The 22,927-nt window shown below is 43.6% G+C and overlaps 2 protein-coding genes and 1 long non-coding RNA gene across 4 annotated transcripts in view; 2 read left to right on the plus strand and 1 right to left on the minus strand.

Moving 5' to 3' along the window:
* The window catches only part of LOC128078020 (uncharacterized), a 173,673-nt gene that overhangs the window by 61,592 nt on the left and 89,154 nt on the right, over positions 1-22,927 (plus strand). The window lies entirely within an intron of this gene.
* LRIT2 (leucine rich repeat, Ig-like and transmembrane domains 2) lies at positions 2,871-6,879 on the plus strand. The gene is made up of 3 exons (XM_052677807.1): positions 2,871-2,905; positions 3,340-4,121; positions 6,062-6,879. The coding sequence occupies exons 2-3, from the start codon at positions 3,353-3,355 to the stop codon at positions 6,877-6,879; spliced, it is 1,587 nt and encodes a 528-aa protein (XP_052533767.1). The 5' UTR covers positions 2,871-2,905; positions 3,340-3,352.
* Positions 10,561-22,927, minus strand: part of CDHR1 (cadherin related family member 1) — a 92,122-nt gene continuing 79,755 nt past the window's right edge. For both annotated transcript variants that reach the window (XM_052677794.1, XM_052677795.1), the window contains 5 exons: positions 22,279-22,443; positions 20,569-20,636; positions 17,989-18,217; positions 16,854-17,108; positions 10,561-12,214 (listed from right to left, as the gene is read on the minus strand). In XM_052677794.1, the coding sequence (XP_052533754.1) occupies positions 11,663-12,214; positions 16,854-17,108; positions 17,989-18,217; positions 20,569-20,636; positions 22,279-22,443 (1,269 nt within the window). In that variant the 3' untranslated portion in view covers positions 10,561-11,662. The remainder of the gene's footprint in view (positions 12,215-16,853; positions 17,109-17,988; positions 18,218-20,568; positions 20,637-22,278; positions 22,444-22,927) is intronic.

The raw sequence follows: 22,927 nt of genomic DNA on the forward strand, positions 1-22,927 counted from the left end.
TTGGATCCCTTTCTGTTGCTGGAGGCATGCGAGGGGCTTCCCTTCAGCATTTGCTTTGGAAATGAGCATGATCTCTTAAACTCTATTTCCCATGGATTAGCATACAATATCTCTATTGAAATTTATTTTGACAGCTTGGGTTTTAGACAGTTTGTTCTGCATTTTGGCTTCAATCGTGATGCCACATGACGGTAAAGAACAGCTGAACTGAGTGGACATCTGCTGCCACAAAAGTGGCCATTAAATTTACAGGCAGGCATAAACTCGGCTGAATTGAAGATGCGACAAAATCTCACTCCAGTAGGGAGCATAAGCATAAAGGCTGTGGCTAACACTGTTTGGAGGATGTACACTCTTTCCTCCTCTCCCGGTCTCTACCCTATAGTGTGGTTACTCTCTACCCATCAATTCATCTTATTTTGATATATAATTCCTCTGTAGTTCCCCAGGTTAATGCTGAAGCTTCTGAGCACACTTGGCAATTTTGGAAATTATTTGGGAATATTTAAATGGCCTCTCAAATAGCAAATAAATATCAACTTTAAAACAGCCAGAGCATCGGCCCGTGGTACTGGCAGACAGCTCTGCTAGAAAGGCCACTTCTCAGCCTCATAGGAAATAGGTGGGACTGGGAGAAGTGGAACCAAGAAAACAACCACAGCTTCTCATCAACAGTCCCCAACCCAGCTGTATTAGAGGTTGAACTTTGGTGACTCATGAAATGAGCATTTCCTAGAGCATTTTTCTCAATGAGTGCCATTAAGACATTGTTTTTTGTTGTTTTTTTGGTGGTTTTTTTTTGCCTCATCTGAAAGTGTTTCCCTAGTTGCTTCTGCAATGCACATAGGCTTGTTCCTGATGCCCAACTCTTTTTTGGTATGTTACTACTATTATTACCATGTAATATTATCAGCAGCTATAATAAATTGTAAAATTACAAAATTATTACTATAGCATTATAGTAACATTGTTCCATTAGGAGTTAATTCCATGGCAGACTACAGGACAGGACTTCAAGCACAAAGTGCCTGTTGTGTTCACTTTCTTAGATGCTCATGCCTACACAAAGTAGGCCCATGGAGTTTTGAGGCTTCAGTTCCCATGGCCAAGAACACTGTGTGACACAACTTCTTATCGCTGCTACCAGTGTGAATCCTTCAGCCCTCCTGGTTCAGCCAGCAAGCCCCAGTGACTGGTGACCACTTTGCCACTTAAGCCATATTAATAGGGGATAAAGAGTACCTGTGTTGGCTTACAAGGTCTACATTGTAAGAACTCCTCAGTGACATCCCTGCAGCCACCACTGTCAGGTGGGAGCTAGTAGCTGCTGTCCCTGCTGCACTAGACCAACACCTTTCTCTTTCATGTTGTGTTTTGCTAATGACATATTAGATTGGAGGGCACTTGTTGAAATACCATCAAGTACGACATCATGATAAGTCATGTGCATTTTTGCTAAAAATATCATGCCCATATGGCTGTGGTTAGCTGCTAGGCATAGACAGCAGTGGCAGCCCAATGGACCCACTAATTGCAGCCTGCCCCTTGTGAGCTGGAAGCAGTCACAAAACCCAGCAGCAGTCCTCAACGTTCTCCATCAGTTTGTTTTTCTGATTAGCCTTAAAATCAAAGAGCCTGCTGATTTTAAATCTACAGAATCAGCCCCACGTCTTCTGGAGGCTTACAGCAGCTACATTAGCGCACGTGCCCCAGAAGATATGTATGGTTCTAAGCTTTTGTGCTATAAATATTTTTCTATCCTGGTCCGCAGGTTGGAGGTTAAGTAGGTTCAGGCTAATCTTGATTTGTGACCCAGCTTCACATGTATTGGTACTGAGGTTAAGCTCTTTACCGATGGCTGCTGCATCCAGCAGGCTGTAATGAAGTCCAAGCACACTAGATGGCCCCAGGAGAACACAGTGCTGCTTGGAAATCAGAACTGAAAACTGCTGGCTTTGGATTTTAAAAGAAATATATATATATATTATAATGATATTATTTAGACTGAGTTTTTCAAGGGGACCAAAGAGCAATTGGTACACGTCTTATGTGGGAAGCCCGAGAACTTAAAATAGCACTGAAATTTTATATTTTGTACAATGTAGATGAATGTTAAAACCAGTCTTTTCTCAGGGAAGTCCATGGACTGGCTATACCTGTGTTGCTGTTTTCATTGCCGTTGTGTAAGAATGGAGACAATGAGAGGGGAAAAAATATATATATTTTTAGGTGGTTGTCTCACTGGAGAACTAGTGTTCAGTTTCAGTGACAGAATAGCTGAGTAGCTTTCTTGCCCACCACGTGTAATAGTGCACCCTGCGATGAGCTGTGAGGAGGTTTTGGAGCCTGATGGTTTGCACAATCAGCACTATGTGCTGCCAAATCACAGCTGGGAGGTCTGGTCCTTATTGTGGTTTTTGGCCTTGATGAATGCCATTCAAATACAGGAGACTGAAGCAGACTCATTTTAAAACAAACAAACATAAATAGGCCTGGTTAACTACTTGGGATCAGAAGAGTTTTCAGCTTCAGGAGCCTGTTGAGCTTTATATAACCATCCAAGCAAATCTGTCATCCCCATGGCTGTGTAAGAGGCGGCCAGGAGTGAGTCCAGGGGTGATTTTTAGCCCTTCGACATGGGCTGTGAACCATACTACATGTGTTCTTTAGGCCTGGGTCCCCAGCAGGATTTATTTCTGCGTCAAGGAAGATTACAGATAATAGGATTTGCTTCTTGGAGGCTGTTGGCATGTTTGGTGAACACCCTGCACAGTGCTGTCTTAAAGGAGAATATGGACCCTACTATTCATCACATTTTTCTTCTTCTTGTGGCCTTCCACAAGATAAACCCTTCTTTTTCATCTTGTGTCACAGGATGCTCTTGTTCTCAGGACAGTTTTGGAAGGTAAGAGAACTAGTTACCTTAGCTGTAGCATCATTGTAGAAGCTCAGAGATTTCTATATATATATTCCTATACATATTTGTTGTTGTGATGAAGACCAAAACCAAGTGGCCTCATGGTATGCCTTTGCTATAACTAATACTACACATTACCATCTTGAAGATATAATTATGAGATCTCTTTTATTTCCTTGAGATACGTAGTCATATGTAGATATGAACACATGTAACTTTTTTTTCTTAATGCTTTTTAAAAATTATTTTAATAGTATTCTTAGATGGTGTAAAACTGAACCGAAGGATGTTTACAATGCTTCTGCACGCCATGAAAGCAACACTTGTTAATTCTTCGTGTGCTTGCAGATCTATGTAAGGAAATGATTTGTTACCCATGAAAGTAGCATATGACCTAGAGAATTTTCTTGTTTCCTCCTCAGGAGTTTACTCTGCATGTCTGCACTGCTGAGGAAGATTCCTGAAAACATTCCTCAAGACATTAGAAAAATTAGAATAGAAAACTCTCACCTAACAGAATTGCCTCGTGGGTCATTTGCGAACATTAGTGCCTTGGAGTATCTCTGGCTCAATTTCAACAACATCACGGTGATGCACATGAAGAGCCTGGAGTACCTGCCGGTTCTGAAGGAGCTGCGCTTGCAAGGGAACAAATTAAGTTCGGTGCCATGGACAGCATTTCAAGACACCCCAGCTCTGAAAATTCTGGACCTGAAGCACAACCGGCTGGATGTCCTTCCAGAACACGCGCTCCGCTATCTGCCCAACCTGACCTATTTAGATCTATCCTCAAATCAGCTTACTGTCATATCCAGGGATGTCTTCTACAGCTGGCCTATCTATCAGAGAAGCCAGAGGGCGGCAGGGCAGGGCGAAGCTATTTCCAACGTTGTCCTGGCCCTCCATGACAACCCATGGATCTGTGACTGCCGCCTGAGAGGATTTGTCCAGTTTATCAAGTCAGTTGGTCCTCCTCTTATTCTGATGAATTCCTACTTAACTTGCTCAAGCCCGAAATTCAGGGCAGGGAAATTTTTTCATGAAGTGGAGCTCAACAGCTGCATGAAGCCACAAACTTCAGCCCTTGACACCAATCTGACAGTCCAAGTGGGGCTGAACATCACCCTGACCTGCTTTGTGCAAGCCAGCCCTGCCCCAGCCGTCTGGTGGACTTACGCATTCAAACTTCTACGGGCATTTAATGGTAAGCAGAGAAAAGATTTTTTTTGTCTTTATTTATGTTTTGCTACTCTGCTGACGTAGTTCTTCAGGCCATCCAGTCACCACACCAGTTCTCTGCCTCTTCGGTGCATTACTGTCATTGTGGTTGCAAAAGAATCCACACAATCTTAATTATCACACTTTATGTGAGAAATTGGCTAAAGATGAAAGGAACAAGTTCCACAATTATTTTATGACATGTGGATTTTTATTAGTAGCCTTTCCATCATGGCAAATGATATAAGAACTATAAATAATACCTCAGCCATGCATATATATAAAATATGCAGTTATCTAGGCATGCATATAAATATATAATATATACTGCATAATATACAATTATATAAGTACATAGGTGTGTGTGACTAGATATGTCTATGTATGTATATAGTCTCCATACACACATTCTCTATACATATATCTCTCTGTATATAATTATGTATTTATGTATGTGTTTACATGTGTGAACACGTACACACTTGTAGACTATTCCCATATATTTTCTCAGGAAATATCCCTGCAATCCACAAACCCTTGAAGCCACATCACTAGACACTGTCCACTCTCACTTTATAACCAAAATGAATGCTGTTGTTCTGCATAAACCCCGCTAATTTATCTGCTTTGCTGAGGACTTCATACTAGGAGACTTTTTCCCTTCCTCTCTGTCCAGCTGGCCCTCCCTCACAGCTATTTTTGGTTCCAGCCTTCAACAGGGCAAGTTGCTATTTTCATACGTTCAAAATTAAAACGACACACAGCCACTGTGCAGGTTATGTGTAGCCTTAACAATCCTGCTATCTAAGTAAGGCAGCATTTACCCTTAATCTTGGTCTGATGTTTGATTTATTTCAGCATTTTAGCAGCACTTGTGCATCTTTCTGTGAGCACATGCTGGATTAATAACACACAGGTTCTTCTTACCAATGTACCCATGTTTGTGTAGATAGTGTGCTAGTTCATAGAGTTACTAAAATTGCATTTTGCATCCAGGTTTGCCCTTCCTTGGCCTCACGTGCCTCTTTTTTGGGCCAGAGCCTCTTGGGAATAGAGTTTTTCAATTTCCAGTCTAGTGGAACGCAGCACATGTGTGAACTGGAGAGCCTTCCCTGCTTTCTTGCAGCCTGGACACAAGGAGGGCAGAGCGCCATGAGGCATTTAGGGTCTGCTCAGTGAAATGTCCCTTTCAGGGTAGGTTCACTGAATATCCTGAGCTGGAAAGCACCCACAAAGATCACTGAGTCCATCTTGTCACTCCACACAGGGCCACCTAAAAGTTAAACCACGTAACTTAGAGTATTGACCCAACAGTTGTTGAGCTCCAGAATGCTTGACGCTGAGACTGCTGCCTCAAGAGTGTTCCAGTGCTTGACCAGGTTCTCAGTGGAGAGCCTTTTCCTATCCTCTGACCCTCCTCTGATGCAGCAGTAAGCCCTTACTTCGCATCCTGTTGTTACCAAAGAGCTGAGGGCTGTACGTGCCTCTCTGCTCCTCTTGTGAGGCCAGTGAGGGTCCTTACACTCTTCTTTACACTGAGCGAGCTAAAGAACCTCAGCTGCTCCACAGAAGTCATGCATTTCAGTCCTTCCAGTATCCGTTGCCTTACTTTGGACACAACATAATGCTATTACATCTTTCTTGCACTGTAGTGCCCTAAGCTGCAGGTAGTACTTGGAGGTGCTCTGCACCAATGCTGAGTGCAGTGTGCCAGTCACTTCTTTCAGCCAGCTAGCTGTGCTGTGTCCGACGGCCCCAGGACTGGGTTGGTTGGCTCTTTTGGCTGCCAGGGCCACACTCCTGTTCCCTTTTCCCCAGGATAGGCTGGAGCTGCTTGGCTCCCTAATCCATACTCTGTTCTGAGATGGTCTCAGGGCTACAGTATCACTACTCAAGACACTGACTTGGCTTCTTTCTGCCCTGCAGTTTCCACTCAGCCCATCAGCGAGGAGACTGTCCGTTCTGACCTGCTGATCCCGGCTGTACGGCCTGCAGACGCAGGCAACTACACCTGCACAGCCGCCAACTTCTTGGGCAACGCCTCGGCGGCCATCATGCTCCATGTGGGTACCTCACCAGCCTTTGCCACGCAGCCGGGCTGGGCCGCTGCAGCCCCAGTTGAGCCAGGCGCCCATGTGGAGGTGCGTATTGCCAAGCAAACGGTCTACGGCATCACCCTGGAGTGGTTTGCAGCGGCGGCAGTGGCAGAGCCGGGAGAGATCTGGTACACGCTGTTGGTGGGCCGCTACGACACCGCACAGAAGGACGCCATCTACATCGGCCCCGGTGTCAACACCTATTCGGTGACCGACCTGCTGCCCGCCACCAAGTACGAAGTCTGCGTGGCTGTTCGCAACCAAGCGCCCCGCAAGGGCCAGTGTGTTGTCTTTGTAACAGGCAGCGACATCAGCCAGCTGGAGCAGCGCGAGAAGCTCATCCACATTGTTGTCATCGTCTGCGCCATGGTATTGGCTGTGCCCGCCGGCATGTACGCCTGCACCGCTGAGGCCCGTCCCGGCTGCCTGGCCCGCTGCCCTGCTGCCTGGCCCCGCCGCCGTCGTGGGGACAAGCAGCCAGGTGCTGGCAGCAAGGAGAGCACACTGGACAGCCTGCCCGGCGGCAGTCAGGATGGACTCTGCCGTCCTGATGGTGGCCGCGGTGCCCGGCGGCCCCCAGCACGCGAGGAGCCTGAGCGCCCCGGCAAGGCCCGGTTGCCCCACAGGAACAGCGCTGACCTCTATTAGCACAGCCCCCTCCCCAAACATATCTGTGGCTTCACGGCCTGGTGAATGGTCTCCATCTTGCTGGCTTTCCCCATGTGGCACAGACATGGAGCATGGTGGGGGGTACGGCCAGGATCTCCAGAGAGCTTGGTGCCCCAGCACTGTGGGGCGTGCACCCCAGCACCCCAGGCTGCCAGCACTGCCACAGAGCAACATGCATTGGCACACACACATACACTGAGATGCACTCAATCAATCTAACAAACAACGTAGCAAAAATATTTTGCAGTCGCTTCTTAAGAAATGTTTTAAAGCCATGGTGTGACTGCTTCAATCTGGCATGCAAAGAAACAAACATTAACAAAATCACAGACCCTACAGCTCAGTAGAAGCACGTGCAGTGACAGGCTAGAGCTGCCTGCTCTTTTTCACATAAACATCTTTTTTTTTTTTTTTTTAAGTATTTTTATTATTATTTCTTTATTTTTCCCACCCAGGAGGTGGTAGGCATGGAGGTTGGTTTCAGCTCCTCCCTGTGCCAGGTGTGGACTTCTGTTGGCTGCCAAGTGGAAAAGTAAGAAGGTGAGGGTGTGGTTTGGAGTGCTTTTTTGTTTGTTTTAAATTCTCCTTTGTTGTTTTCTTACTCCTGTGAACCAGTGTAATGTGATAGCAGTGCAGGGTTTTACTTGTTTTCTGATGGGAATGCTGTATGTAATACAGAGGGAAGGAATATTTACTTGTGTCTAAAACGTGTCTTAGACGAGCAGTTTAGTTTCCTGCGTAGCCATGCTTTTGCATAACAAAAACTTGCATATCTAATGCCTTTTGTTACACAAGTGTTGTGTGAATTTATTTTTTTTTAATACTAAGAACAACAGCTGGTGAATGAACATCTTGGTTTTTGTGGACAAATACTCAACCACTGTTTCCCTTTCAATTCTTACCACCACTTCTCTCAGCTTCCCCAGGAAGGCTTGTGGCAGTGGCTTTGGAGGTGATGTGGGAAGGTGATGGGGATACTTGGAGTGACCCTTGCCATTGGGACGTTGGCTGCCAACACTGTACGGGTATGGCCATGACTGTAGGGCTTTGGCTGCTGTTGAGTGTCGTGAGTCTGAGCAGCAGCCAGGCCCCCACCCCAGACAAGGATGCACCACCAATCTCTCCTGCTGCTTCACAATCTGCACTTGCCTTCTTGCTGGAGGCAAAAAAACCCGAACACCCAAATACGCATGTGGGAGCAACTGACTCAGGCTTGCAGAGCAGCTGCATTTTTTGAGAGGGTCTGAGGACACATGACTCATCTTCTTTTTTTTTGACCTTGTGATTTCCAGCACAAACAAATTATGTGGCTGGCACACCCACAGCCCTTGTTCTATGGGTTATTGTAGACTTTGTCACAAAAATAAACAAAACAAAACCAACCAACCAAACAAAAAAAAGAAAACAACAACAACAAAAAAACAACCAAAAAGCCAAAACCAAATCAGAATAGAGACCTTGGCTATAGTTGGAGGGACAAAAAACTAATGTGAGCTTTAGCGTGTGGCAATTTGGCTTCTAGTTGTGCTTGGGTGACCAAAGCTAGGCTTCCCTGTGTATGTTCTGTGCTGTTCAAACTCAGGCCCCATTTCCCTCTGCAGCACCTCCACCTGCATGGCTCCTAAACACAGAATTGCTCTGTCAATGCTGACTTTTGTTGTCATACCTGAAGGGGCTTCTTAGTCTTGTCTTAGAGTTAATGTAATAAACATGACTGGTTTTCAGAATGCGCACTGTTCTCTGCTTTATTTCTGCTCTTTTATCATTACAAATCACAAAGAAACCAGATTGCTGAGCAGCGAGGGGCAGGGCTGGACCTCCTGACCTGGCTTTGCTGGGAAGGGCAGTGCTGGCTCAGCAGCGGACCCAGGCTCCTCTACCAATGTGCTCCAAAGGAGGGGCACTGCTGTCCCACAGAAACTGCCCAGCAGGGGCCATGGGGGCTGGCCTGGGAAGTCATCCCAGTCATTCAGCGTACGAACAAGAAGGCATCTCTGTCAGTGAAAACACACCATGAGAAGAAACACGCTGTGAGAAGTTTTCAATATAGATATTTTTTGTTATTTATTAAAAAATTTTCTGAAGTTGAAATACAGAGTAACTGGAAAAGTCTCACAACATTATAATAAAACATCTTTATTCCTTCTTAAATATAATCTCTAAGACTATAAGCCTATAATTCCTGCTATATCTCTCTTAATTATATCTCACTTAATTGAATGGTTGTTATAGGCTTTCCTCATGGAGAATGAATGTTGAATACTGGCTTCAACACAACATTGGGAAAAGAGTGGAACACAGGATACATCACAAGGTTTTGGTGCCCCATGAAGCGTTGCAGAGCCCGGAGGAGACACAAGCCAGAGAAAGAAGCACATGTGGGGCTGTGGCCGTAGGACCAGGGCTGAGCAATTGTGATGGGGCTGCGTCTCCCCTTTCTCAAATGGCCGTGGCCGGAGGATGTAGACATAGTGCGTGATGCAAGGACCTGAAGCCAAGAGAAGGGATGGGCAGCGGGCCCTGAGGGAAAGTTGGATAGATAACACAGGAGTGATGAAGGGCACAGTGGGAAAGGTAGTGTGATACCCACAAGGGCTGCTCCTCCCTGCTGAGCATCCATCTCTCCACTGAGGGTCTGTGGCTTTGTCTGGCTCCAGGCATTGCACTCAGATTAAAGTGTCCTTAGAGCGCTCCTTAGAGAGATTTGCAGCCACATGGTTCCTCACACAGATCCTTGTGCAGCCCCAAGACCAGGGACTGCTTCAGAGAAGTGTGTTCATGAGTGAATGTATATTATTTTGTGTTCCCCCACAAAACCAGGTAAACTGCTGTTCCTTGATGCTCTGCAGTTTTCAGTCCCTGATCTACATGGGGCCTGAGCAGCTGTGCCTCCCCAGCACAATCTGAGAGCTAGTTCCACTGCATAACAGTCCCAGTGCTTCTAGAGCCTGATGCAGAGGAACGTCCTGAAGCCCAACCCTGTACTCTCCTCATAAGCTTGGGCCTACTGGCTGAGCAGCACTGGGCACCATGGCTCCTCTCTGCTGCTCCTGGATCAGTCCACTGGTGGCAAGAACATGGTATGGCGAACTGGAGTGAACAGAAGTTAAAAAACATGGGATTGTTTCTGGTAAGTGGGTAATTTCTTGTTCAACATGCTAGCTCCTCAGGTGATGAAGTCCTGGTGCAAATGAAAGGAGTAGATCAACTAATGGAGTGAGGGAAGAAAAGCCCCAAACGGGCCAGGCTGCTGGTCCGGCTGAAAGGACTCAAAAAACCAGTTGTTTGAGAAGCCTCACAGCCCCCTTGGATTAATACAGTGTTCTGTCACTTAGGGTTTGCTCCCCATCTCAATGTTCATGGTGTCCATCCACGACAGCCAGCTTAAGGCAGCTGGCGCTGCTGCCTTAAGGGGCAGGAGTGTGGGCACAGGGTGCTTCTCCTTGGCCAGACCAGTGCATGTTGCCTTCTTCCCAGGTCCAGCTTAAAACATCTCCTCAGAGACAAGTGTGACATAGAAACTAGGGTAGACCCAGTAAAAATCTGCTCTGCCTCCAGTGCCCTTTATATACATATATGTACATATATATGTATTTATGTATATATATACATATATATACATAAAAAAGTATTTTTTTATGTATAAAAAAAATGAAAAAAAAAGTCTTTCCAGTTATCTGTTGCATTATTCAGGCAAAATGCTGGTAGTACAAACCAGAATGTTTTATGGAACCTCCTGTTACACTCTCCAGTCCCTGGAGCAAGCTGGTAGGGATGATGAAATCTGTTCTCCAAGCCCCCTGCTAGCATTATACAGAACCAAATTATCTTTCCCTGACCGATACGTATGACTTTCCAGTACTTTGTTTCTATTTTTCCAATATAATTTTTCTTTCGGTTTTACCTTATTTTCCCCACTGCTTTAATCACATCCTTCTCCTGCCGGCTTGCCTCTCATTTGGGTATGTGATCAGAAGGAGGCTGTATCAGGTGAGCACTACTACTGAATTCTTGTGCTTGTATCCTGCCCCAGCTGTCCTCCCATCCTCAGGTTAGCTGACAATCTTGGGGCAGAGGGATCATGCCAATGTGCTCTGGCAAAACCCAGCATAATCTGCAGGAAAACAAAGAACTTTTCCAAGCCTGCACACAGGATGAAGGGTGCTGTTGCCATTAGCACATTATTCCACCAGCTGCTGTACTGCACATCATGCCTGAAGACAGGTCTCACCTGCACACAGCTTGCTCTCAGTGTTCTGTGAGCTGGTGCAGAAGGAGACCTGCACACTGCCCCTGCTGCCACAGCCAGAACAATGCCTTCTGAACTGGTTATGGGTTTTGAAGTGAAGGGTTTTTGAATGCCTCAGCTCCACCTACCAGACCTGATCAGAAGTGACATCTGCAGAGTGCTGACTAAGGGTCTCTGGAACAGGGGCAGCCCAAAGACCTGCTCACTTTGGGAGGCTCTGGTTGGCGCAAGAGCATACGGAGCACCCTGGTTAGACAGCTGCAGGGTGGAACAAGCTCTGGGATATGGAATGAAGGAACTGCAGTCCTAACTGGGAACAGATCACAACATTTGATACAGGTGGGGCGACTCCACAGCACATAATATTTCTGGAAGGTGAGGGATGGCTATCACAGTGAGAAGCTGCTCTCAGTTCACGGGTATTGACAGACAGGGAAGACCACGGCATATAACATACCCACGTGCAGCCGCAACCCACAGTCTCCGGGGCTGCCAAGAGCACCTAGACATGGCCTAGATGTGTGGCTCACCCATAGCTGCATTTCTCTTCTCAAACTTCATTTTGAGCTCTGACACCAGGGCGTTGTGTGCACTGCTATGACCTCTCTTCTTCAGCTGCTTGTTGATGAACTTGGGAGTGAGGGAGCCGGACACAGTTGGCACCCGCCACACTGCGGTGTTCCCACTGGCGGCCAGGGTGGGGGGCGGCGGGGGCAAGGGAGCGGCTGGGGGCACGGGGGCTGCTTGGACGTTGTTGTTGCTGTTCTCGTTCTGCAGGCTCTTGGCATCGTCCTCAACGACAAACTTCTCCGCAGCATTACTAGGCCTCTTGAACTTCAGCCACTCCATCCTCACCGTGCGGGACGGCTGGGTCTGTCTCTTTTTTATGATCCTTCTTACCGGCATGATTTTGTTGGACCGCTTATTGCGCCAGAACATGGCAGTAGAGATCATGATAGTTATCAGCACCATTATGCCCATGACACCAGCTAGCACTCCTAAGGCTTTCATGGGGTTATCTTTAGTTTGCATCAAAAAGGCGGCCATAGGCCCTTTGTGAAGAGTCTGTAAAAGAGTACAAAGGAAACACATGACTTACTCTGTGGGACAGACAGTAACCTAGAAATTTCATTTGTCCAAAATATGTATTGAGCAGGGATCACTATTGGAAGTTGTCTCTAATGAAAAGGGAGAGCCAAAGAGCCAATCCAGCTTTGGGTAATTTAAAGCCTGGGCAAATGCTGCAGTACTGTGAAATGGATGGCCACCAAACACGAGTATGTGCCAGATTAGGGTAGGCTCCTGTGTGTCACTTAGCATTTGCTTAACTTGCAAGAACTGAGCAAGACAATAATTGGCTCTGGGAACTGCAGCAGTATTGTTGCACTGTACTGCAGAATTAATTTCCTAGGAATAATAGTGCTAAACCAGATATAAGTTTATTATTAGAAAATGGTCTTTCAAGAGCAGCCACAGGTGATACAGTGATGCACTTTACAGGACTATTACTGAATATGGCATTAAAAAGATTACGAGAAAACTTTGTTTTATGAAATTACAGTATATAAATGAGTAATAAGCAGATATGTGCTGCATTCTGTTTTCAAGTACTCTTTTACAGACATAACAAAACTCTTCGAGGTAGGGGACGTGAGAAGTACTAAAGAGCTTTGTTTTTAAAAGAAATAAGCAAAAACATAAGCTACATATGGCATATTAAGGACAAATGAATGACCAGTTCACTTTGCAGCTTAGCACAATGTGCGTCTTGGCGGTCCCCGTATAATTTTGCGGATTTTGCCCTGCGGGTGGAGCTTGGATCTTTTCACACTTTTCCAGTACATGATGGTAGAGATCACCATTGTTACAGAAATGGTGGAAAGGACGCCACTCATGCAAATTCCAAATATCGTCCATGGACGCTTCTTGAGGCCTAAAATATAGGTTTTTACCCTGGACTTGATCTGGAAACGTCAAAAATAAGAGAAATGGTCAACCCAAATGCAGTTATGCTTGAAAGAGGTGAGCACCTATTATAAATACAACTAGGGAAGTAGGGTAAAATGTGTACGGAACATGGAAAATAAAGAAAGATACGTGTCTTCACTTCACTTCTATATTTTCATAAACTACCTCTGAGACCACTGTTCCCATATCCTAAATATTTCTGATTGCTAAAGAGAAATGGGCAAGGAAATGCTATTGAAAGTCATGGGCAGTCTTATTTTAAAGGTAGGGAGAAACTTTCATTCCATTATTTAATCAGCAACAGAGCTTAACTAGAATACAAAAGCAGAGCAGCCCATGACTGTCAGGGCTTCACCATTCTGTATTACATGGCTATAGTGTACATGAATTTCATCAGATGGCTATAATGAGAACCAGCCCAGAAAAGAGCTGGGAACAAGTGGGCAGCTACAGAACTGGGATAGGAGTCTGGAATTAGCTGTATATCAGTTTTGAGAAACCAGAATTCTGCTCCTGGGACAAGATTACAATTCAAAACCTGAATTAACCAAACAGGATGTCCATGCCTCTTTCTGTTACTGAACTTGTGACTTTTTTCCTTTGGTTTTCACTTTTCTGCCACAGCAGTTTGCAGCAGGCAGACATCACAGTGTGCACACACCTGGCAGCATCTCAAAAGCCTGTCATAGTGTGTGGGTTGCTGAGAGCAGATTGAGTGGGCGGCACATCCAGAAGCAGGACCCAAGAGGAGGAGCATGTGGTTGAGCTTTCAGCCACGAGAGCCACTACAGCTCATTGGCTATATTTAGAAGCTTAAGTAAGCGGACAAAGCTGTTAAGAGCCCAAGCCAGGTTGTGTCAACTTGAGCAGGTGGGTATGTAAAACCAACCAGCTGGTTCTGAGGAGTTCACTCCCACCTTTTCAGCATCCCTTGAGTTCTTCCTCAGATTAAATCTAGCCTTGTTTTAGGGATGGTCACAGAGTACAGGAGAGGAGGAAATTAATTCAAAGATGGTATTTGTTGAAACTTTCAATCAGGGGCATCTAAAACTAAGACTCACTAGCTATGTTTAGAAGTCTAAACCAGTGGCCAAAGCTATTAAGAACCAAAGATATCACAGATTAAGCTGTCTAAATGTGGACTTAAGCTTCAGTCCCCAGAGAGCTGTAAATAAACACCCTCATATCCTTGCAGGGATGCAAAAAGGAGGCAGTGGGATCCACCATCAGGCCATTCTTAGGATCAGCTACTACCAGTGAAAATCTTGGGCAGCAGGAATATCTCTTACTGTGATGTAAGGGTGAAAAAAGCATAGCTTTTTCAGCATATGCTTCTTATTCTGTTGAAAAAGGATAGGAGGCTAACAGATGCTATTCAACACCAATTTCCCTAAAATGAAACTCAGATAAATTAAAAGACTTCTGGAGTTTTTCATCACTGTATTGTTCCAAGAGCAAAATTTGATGTGCAATACCACAAGGCATCTATCTTGAAGGGCGCAGCCTTGTGTTAATTGCAGTGGTAAATGTTAATCAGAAAATATGCCTGTTTAATTGCTTGGTGTGATTAACACTGCAAGAAATCCCTTAGAGAATACACTCAAAAATATCTTTCTTATCCAAAATCAGTAATACTTAAATGACCTCCAGACAGCTAACTAAAAGAACCTTTTTTCAGCTGGAGCACAGAAGGAGGAAATGGACATTCATAACAGTCAGAGAGAGAGAGAATACGTGGTGTCCCTAAAGCAAGAGCCCGCTTCCTTCACCAAGTGCTAGCAGTAATCATGAAGTGTCTGGGGCACAGGGAGTGAGCAGGAGCCTTCTACACTGCCGTAATACATCACTCAAGTGGAAGATGAAATTTGTGAGTGCTTTGTCAAATCACTACAAGCAGTGAAAGAAGTAGTGGAGAAATGTACAGAAGTTTCAGAGGACAGATGTTACATCAGATTAGTACTCCAGATCTCCAAATCCCTCACTTTGTGCCAGATATGTATGCCTGGATTGAAAGGAAGCAGAGACGGGCTGTTGTAGGAGACGCCTTCTTTACATCAGGTGTTTATGTTGCTTCACACATTAGAAAGAAATCCAAGGAACTGTTAATCCCAAAGCGCTAGATACTCCTTCTTTTCTCCCAGATATCCTTCATCCACAAGTGTAGATGCTGGAAACAGCTCAGGTATATATCATCTCCCCCCAGCAGAGGAGGTGTAGGGCTCCCTCACTCCCGTCAACACCCCTCAGCCCTGTACCTCAGTCCCTACAGTCCCTGGGGCTGCAGCCCTGGTGGGTTGATGCCAAGAGCAGGGATGGGGAGCTCCTCCTGCGCATTTGGTACTCAGAGTTTACCTTGTTGATGAGCAGAAGTGCTCTCTGCTGAAACTTAACTTCCAGCAAGCTCTGAAGCATAATCAAGGAGTGTAATATAAATCCACCTGATAAGGAGTATCAGTGGAAAAAAAGGAGGCAGAGAAAACAGAAAAAAATCACCTAGTTGCATCTTGAGCCAAAAAAAAAAAAAAAGGAGAAGGTGGTGTGTGTAGGAAGAGATTTGTATGTTTACCCAGTCTGTGCCTCGTCCAGTGGCTAATGATGTGGATCTCATCCATGTTAAAGCCCATTTCCTCTTTGCTGGTGCCTACTTAAAGACTCGGCAAGTAACAATAAATAATAACCACAGAAGCATGCACTGCTCACCATAAATCGCTCCCTGCTCTTTGGTAGATGATAAAGTTGGACTAATGAGAAAGTCAACCTATGTGTTCTATCTTGTAGAGTCAACTCCTTTGCTAATAATACTGAAATTACAAAACTTGTATTCAAATTTCTATATACTTAACAAAAAATCTATAAAGTCTCCTCGCTATTCCTGCACCACTAATTTTGATTTGCAAAAGTGTTCTGACATATCTCACTCCGTCCCCAGCCACTTTTCAGTCACTTTTTGTGAGAGAAAAGTATTTTCCTTTTTTGAGCGTGAACAAAAGGTCAGAGATTTGGCAGTCAGCATTTATTTTTACTCTCAGGAATCTATAGTCCTTAATTTTCACCTGTCCCTAACAATCAAATGCAAGAAACTCATAATTGGGGGACTGGAAGGCATGTCATATAACAAGAATTGGCAACACTGGATTGTTAAACTTGAAGAAGGGGAGGTTAACAGGTGAATGTAATGCTCTCTGCAACTTTTTTTCTGAGGAGAGGAAGTGGAGTGGGAGGAGTTATTTTCTCCCAGCTACCTAATGGTGTGGGATACATGTGAATGGCTCTAAGCTGCATTGGAGGAGGCTCAAATCGGGCATTAGGAAGAACTTCTTTGCCAAGATGGTAGTTAGACACTGAAACAGGCTTCCTGTGTGTTTAGGAGGCATTCTGATAATGCTTTAATGCTTGGGTCAGTCTCAAAAGTTCTATGGCAGACAGTTGGGCTCAATGATCTTTGTGGTCCATTTCAACTGAAACTATTCTATTCTAGCTCCCAATCATGTTATGCTCCTACCTTTGTACTTTCGCAGTTTTTCTGACCAAAATACCTTCTACATTTGTGTCTGTGGAATGTTCTGTGCTACAGAGCTACCAAAGAAAGAAGCAGTGGCAGGCAACATTTTTTCCTGACAATTTCAATTCCTGAACTGTTTTTAAAGATGTCTTGGAAATGAAACAAGCAATAGCTACACTTTGGTGCCTCTCAAGAGTCATCCCACCTAAGAATTTTTCTACAATGTTTTCTTACCTCCTCTGTGATATCAATCTTCAGAACTGCTGTGGTACTGAAGGATGGGGAGCCTCGGTCTTTGGCCTGCACCACCAATGACCATATGCAGTCTTTGTTCTTTGTAATGTTGTGGATGATGTCCAGGGAACGGATATAGGACTTCAGCTTGATTTCCCCCGTGCTTTGGTCTATATCAAACACATTGGCTGGATCTGCTTGCATGATGGAATAATCCACAATGTTGTTTGGTTCTTCTGCATCTTGATCTATAGCCTGGTAAGGAAAGTGTAGAGAAAAAGATGACAGTGCTTGTGTCTTTGCCCAACAACAAAACTTTGGAAGTTTCTGAGCATTAAATTCTGATAATATCCATGCAGTAAAATTACTGATCTGTATAAGTTTGGCCTTGGAAACAAATTATCCTTTCCTGACATCAGCTGCCCTATATTTACTTGAGAAAAACATCAGTGCTAGCAATGTAGCATTCTGTAAATGATATCTATTTCACATTAGAGGAAAAAAGAGGAAAAACTATAGAATGCACACGGTCCATTGCTAGGGACTATCTCACACAGTGTTGTGGACAAAAGTTGAAGTGAATAGAGAACAACTGGATTAGCTCCATGCACTTTATAGATGCCTTAAGATTTGTGCTGTAGTTTTATTCTACTCATTCTAGGTGTTGCACATTCAGGCTTGACTGTATAAGTTCAAATAGGTGTAACATAGGATGTTCTGCTCCTTCGCCTGTGAACTGCTACTGCAATTATTTTTAACCCTTGTTCTGCACTGGATCATTATGTACAGTCCTGCAAAACGAAGGGAAAGAGCACAGTGGCATCACAGGAATGTTAAGCAAGTTGGGTTTCTTATGATCACTGTATAATTCAAGATTCTCCACCAGCTAACAGTTCAAATGCTGTAATAGAACCATATCTTTTACCTGTATAATTTTATTTCTCCTTTTCAGCAGTCTGTAAATACTATTTTTCCATGCTGTAATGCATTTGTTACATACAGATGGGTGTGAAAAGTAAAGCCTCAGGAAAAGGCAACCTTCAGGCATTAGTCATGATGATCCCTGAGCAATAAACCGCATAGCTGGGGCTTTTCCCAAGCACTCTGCTTTGTGACACACTATGTTCTTTCTCACCTCTATCTTCACTGGTGACCCGATGATCATCGTCTTTTCCTGGATGTTTTCATTGAATTCTGGAGAGTGGTCATTGACATCTAGCACAGTGATAAACACTTCAGCCAAGCTGTATTTCCCATCTGTGTCCTCTGCTTTCACGTAGAAATTATACTTTGAGTTCACTTCAGCATCTAATACAGCCCAGGGTTGGGTGTAGATTATACCCGTCGATGGGTGGATTAGGAACCTGGAAAAGAAGCATTGAGAGACTTATGGGGTTCTTTGTTTGTTTGTTTTCTATGTGGTTGCTTAATGTGTATTTGTATTCTAGGGTTAAGGTGGGTTCTAAACACTGAAAAACTTGGGGCACACTGTGCCCCAAAGATTAGTATAGTTCACCAGCCTCATGCCAGAGTAATGTTTCTGAATCATTCATTCTGCTTGTCTTTAGATCTGGAAGTCACAAAACAACCAGTGTTTGGTGTTTTTCTATTCACTGCTCACATCATTTCAGCTGCATTTTCTATTATAGACTTTGTCCTGAATAAATGCTCACCATGTTGGCCTTCCCCCATTTCTTTGCATTAAAACATTGAGGAATTGCCTATTCCTTCAGTTTATAAGAAGTGCAGTGTATTAGATCGTGTTCTAAATAAATTGAGATTGATTGATGTATCCTTGATAGCTAATGGAAGTTTGCTGCATATCATTTTTAAGCTCTTTTCTTCTTAGAATAGGTAAGAAAAATAACTGTTCTCAAAGTCCCAAAACTGCAGGCCAAATTATTTCTTCCAAAAATAATCACTTTTCCACAGACTGGCACTGGGATGAAGTGGGTGTTCAGATTTATCTGTAGCAAGTTCAATTCTATACAATTGTAATTACTGATACACTGTCAAAAGTGACAAGCAAAAGCTTGGATTTATAGAGAAGATACTAACACACTATCATTTGTAAATGGACTGCCAATGTAGGCTCCAAACAGCAGGGTTTTTAACAAATAGAAGGTTTTACATACCCTTTAATTAAAGAATGACAAAACATTTTCTGTACTACAGATGTGAGTACGATTGAGAGTGATTATAAAACAAGTACTTAATAAATGGGATTCATCAATTCTTTCCACTTATCTGTTAAATACAAATACTAGACCCAGTGGTGGAAAGAGTTGTGCATACTCTTGGTAGCAGTCAGTGCCTGTGCTGAGTGCCTTCTTAATGCCCAGCCCAATGAAACCTTGTAGAGAGACTCTCACCATCCCCATCTTAATGAAAGAAAGAAACACAGAGAAGTGAAGATATTGCAGCAATGTGCCCCACTCCCAAAGTCAGTTTGGAGGGAATAGAACTGATGTAATGATTATGTCTTCAAGGGCTATCAACATTCCTCTTACTCAAGAAAAAATCACTTTTCTGCCAGCATAACTGCGTTTATGCTGCTGTAAAAGAAAAAAAAAAAAACATGTTCCTAATTGAAAATCTCAAATCTGTGCATTCAGTGATTCTGGAGGTCCAAAACTCGAAATCAGTCCAGCCTTGGAGAGCCATGCCAGCCTGGCACAAGCAAAACAAACAAAAAAACCCCACCAAACAACAACAACAACAAAACAAAAAAACCCACCCAAAATGTATTTAAGAACAGACAAAGTCTTGATATCCTAATTTGCTCATTTGATGGTGTAAGAACAGAGTCTGAACATCCCTGCAACTCCAATCAGAAGAAAGTATTACCTACACCTTTTTCTAAATCCTTCGTCAGAAACCTTAACAAGCTTTGTTGCACCAGCTGTTACATTTTAAACCAGAGAAGTCTCCCTCTATGACATGACCTCTGCCTGCTTGCCTTTATGCAGCTAGCTTAAGGACTTACTGAGTGGATCAAAATAATCCGTCCTGGAAGTGCTCCCATATGTGTACCTCTCTGGCTACAGAAGAGGTTCACCCTTAGCATCTTGGATTTTGGACTTTGACAATGTCTTCTAAATGGCTTTTACCCTAACAAGAGGAGTTCAGCTCTAACTCCAGGGGATAAAGCCTGGAGAAAAATGGATTGCGGGGATGAGTGCCTCAGCAGTTCGTTCTTTTCCACGTTCTGTGTTCAGGAGATGCAACTTCCAGCAATGATATCTGTGACAGACTGCTGATGCTAGGCAAGGCTAGGAGCCCCAGCCAACAGACCAGAGCAATCACTGGGATGGGAACAGTGTGGGCAAAACCAGTGTATTGGGATGCTCTTACCCCTACTTCCCAAAGGCAGGGAAAGGGAACTAGAGATCATTACACCATCAAATAAGGATCAAATTCCATTGTTCCCTGATGTAGGGCTATAAGGTTTAAATATATAAGATGCCTTGAACATTCAATATAGCTGGCCTTCAAAGTTCAGGTTTACATCTTTGAAAATATTGACTTCTTTGATTTATTTTGACAGGAGTTGGAACTCAAATATTTGTACAGCTACACAGAAAGGGAGGATAGAGAGCAAGGAATTTTTTCCCCCTATAGTGAGCTTTTCACAACTAGACCAACATCTCTCATCTCTCTTGCACATGTGCCTTAAGTCTGGTTGTATATCACTTAATTTTCCTTTTTTACTTACAGATCTGCTCCCGTTCCATAGATAGAGTACTTGACTTCTCCCCAAAGCCCAGAGTCTGGGTCTGTAGCCTTAAAAGTAGAAGAGACAGCCATATTCTTAAATTGCAAAAAGAAATGTATTCATTTTTTCCTTTAAAAACAAGTCACTTAACAATGAAAAGACTTTTCCCTCCTTATCCCAGAACATTTTTAGGTGGAAGTCACATTAACAGTTGTGCTCTTCGAAAACTGACATTTATAAATTATGGTGATGATGATTATTTTTTAACTCAGGGAAAAGTTCTCCTTTGACACAAAGAAATGCCAAAGAAATATTCCCAGGAAGGCAGAGAAGATGCCGTCGGACTCCTGGCCAGGCTGGTGCCGGAGGCAAGCCGCTAGGTGGCTCTATTTGTTGACATTTAGCGCATCCTTCCTTTACGAGCAACGAAGTCGATCTCAATGACACAAACAAATTGCCTGCTATCAAGCCTTCCCAATTATCATTTAAATATTAATGCACATTCTCTGGTCATAATAATTTACTTTATCCAGAGGATTTTTTTTTTAATCTGCTTATTTAATTGATTCAATTTAAAGTAATGCATAACAAAAATTTCAAGTTATTTCAAGTTATACTTAATAATCACTTTTAAAAATGCAGATACTACATCAGATGATGTCTTTGTTCTGGACTCTTGTAAAACATTCTGCATGTGCAGGATTCTCTTTATCCAGCGAATCTTGCTTTGTGAAATGTATTTATGAATACAGATCAAGCACTGAGTTGGTGCCACTTGAAAACAAACTTCACATGGAATCTTCAGCTATGCTGTCCTTTTCACCTGGGCTCAGAATGGTTAGTTTTGCTTCTTTGGGAAACTTTTCATAATTTTTTTGTTGTTGTTATGTACCTTGTGGAATTGCCTACTTTTCTTGCTGCAAATGCAGTGGTGCATGGAGTCAAGGTGACTTGTTTTGTCTGCCAATTCCCATGCAGCCAGGAGCTCTGGGACATGGGATGTGTTTCCCAGCAGCTGCATTGAAGAGGTACAGCTTGCATCTAATGGCTTCCAGCCACGACTCCAGCACAGCACCCATATAACACTGCTTTTATGAAAATGTGAGATACAAGAAAATTTATAGGCGTATTATTCCCTCTGTGAGGAGATGCTTACGGGAATCTTTCTTTCCCAGCTCTAAGCATTTTAGTGTCATAGTCTTCCCTTAATAACTGTCTAATTAGGCATGGAGCAGCCAGACTCTTCCCAGGAAGAGGAGACTAATACCCACTAAACAGCCATCTTGTTTTCTTTTTACTTGTACTTAAGCAAGAAAATCCAGTAAATGTAATTCCACTTAGCCATAACCAAATATTTCCATTGGACACGGATTTGACTGCGGCCTTCCTAGTACTCAGTGATCATGTGATTTCTCTTAAAAGCAGATGGCCTTTAATTCAAACAAAAATAAATAAAACTTGTTCTGAAAAACAGTTTAAAAATACTGATATCTATCTGAAAAATATTTATCACTATTTTAAAAAATTATTATTATTGTGTTGATTCTGGAAAGGAACTGGAGCTGAATCCAGAAGCAATGTGGCAAGCTGGCCTTTTAGGATCCCTTCCAACTCAAACAATTCCATGATTTTATGATTTTTAAGGCCTTCAAGCTGTCTGCGCAAATAGCTAGAAAAGAGAACATTTATTTACAGGTGAGTAAAACTTACAGTTACAGCAACTACATTTGAGCCCCCTGGAGAGTTCTCAGGGATCCTGGCAATGTAGTAATCAGAGGAGAACTTTGGGACATTGTCATTGGTATCCAGCAGGCGTATCGCTACATCAGCTGTTGAGCTGAATTTCTCTGGTGTGTTCACCTCTATTGCAAGAAGCTACAGAAAAAGAAACAGAAAATGACTAAAAAGCACATGTTATGTCCTAGTGAAAGCTTTGAGCTTCTGATTGCACAGAAGGGTTACTGCCACGGAGCTCTTGCCCACTTTTGTGCAGCTCCTGAGCTGAGGGCTGTGGGAGCTCCTCTTCCCTGTGTGTTGGAGAAAGGCTGCATTGCCCATAGGTGGCAGGGCTTGGAGCAAGAGTTTGAAGTAGGTGGGGAGAAGACCACCAGCATCATCTTTTGGAACTGTCACTACTGTGTAAACAGGTGTAGTGGCTAGGAATAAATAGCTACGGGATTCCTGAAGGCTTACAACCTGAAGGATTGCTTGAATTACCTCAGGGCACATATGTTCTCAAAGGAGATCTTGTTGCCATGTCTCTGCAAACTCATGTTCTTGGGTGATTCAAAGGGTTTTGGCAAAATAAATTTTTAAAAGTAGAGTCAGGCATCACCAAATCTGCATGTGAGCAATCACC

Source organism: Tympanuchus pallidicinctus, unplaced genomic scaffold (genome assembly GCF_026119805.1).
Source record: "Tympanuchus pallidicinctus isolate F22 unplaced genomic scaffold, pur_lepc_1.0 scaffold16, whole genome shotgun sequence".
Classification (NCBI taxonomy): Eukaryota; Metazoa; Chordata; class Aves; order Galliformes; family Phasianidae; genus Tympanuchus; species Tympanuchus pallidicinctus.

Bases quoted from the DNA above. Each gene is read 5' to 3' on its own strand.
- LRIT2 (XM_052677807.1), top strand. From the start codon at position 3,353: ATGTCTGCACTGCTGAGGAAGATTCCTGAAAACATTCCTCAAGACATT. The intron at 4,122-6,061 runs GTAAGCAGAGAA...TCTGCCCTGCAG, and splicing joins ACTTCTACGGGCATTTAATG to TTTCCACTCAGCCCATCAGC.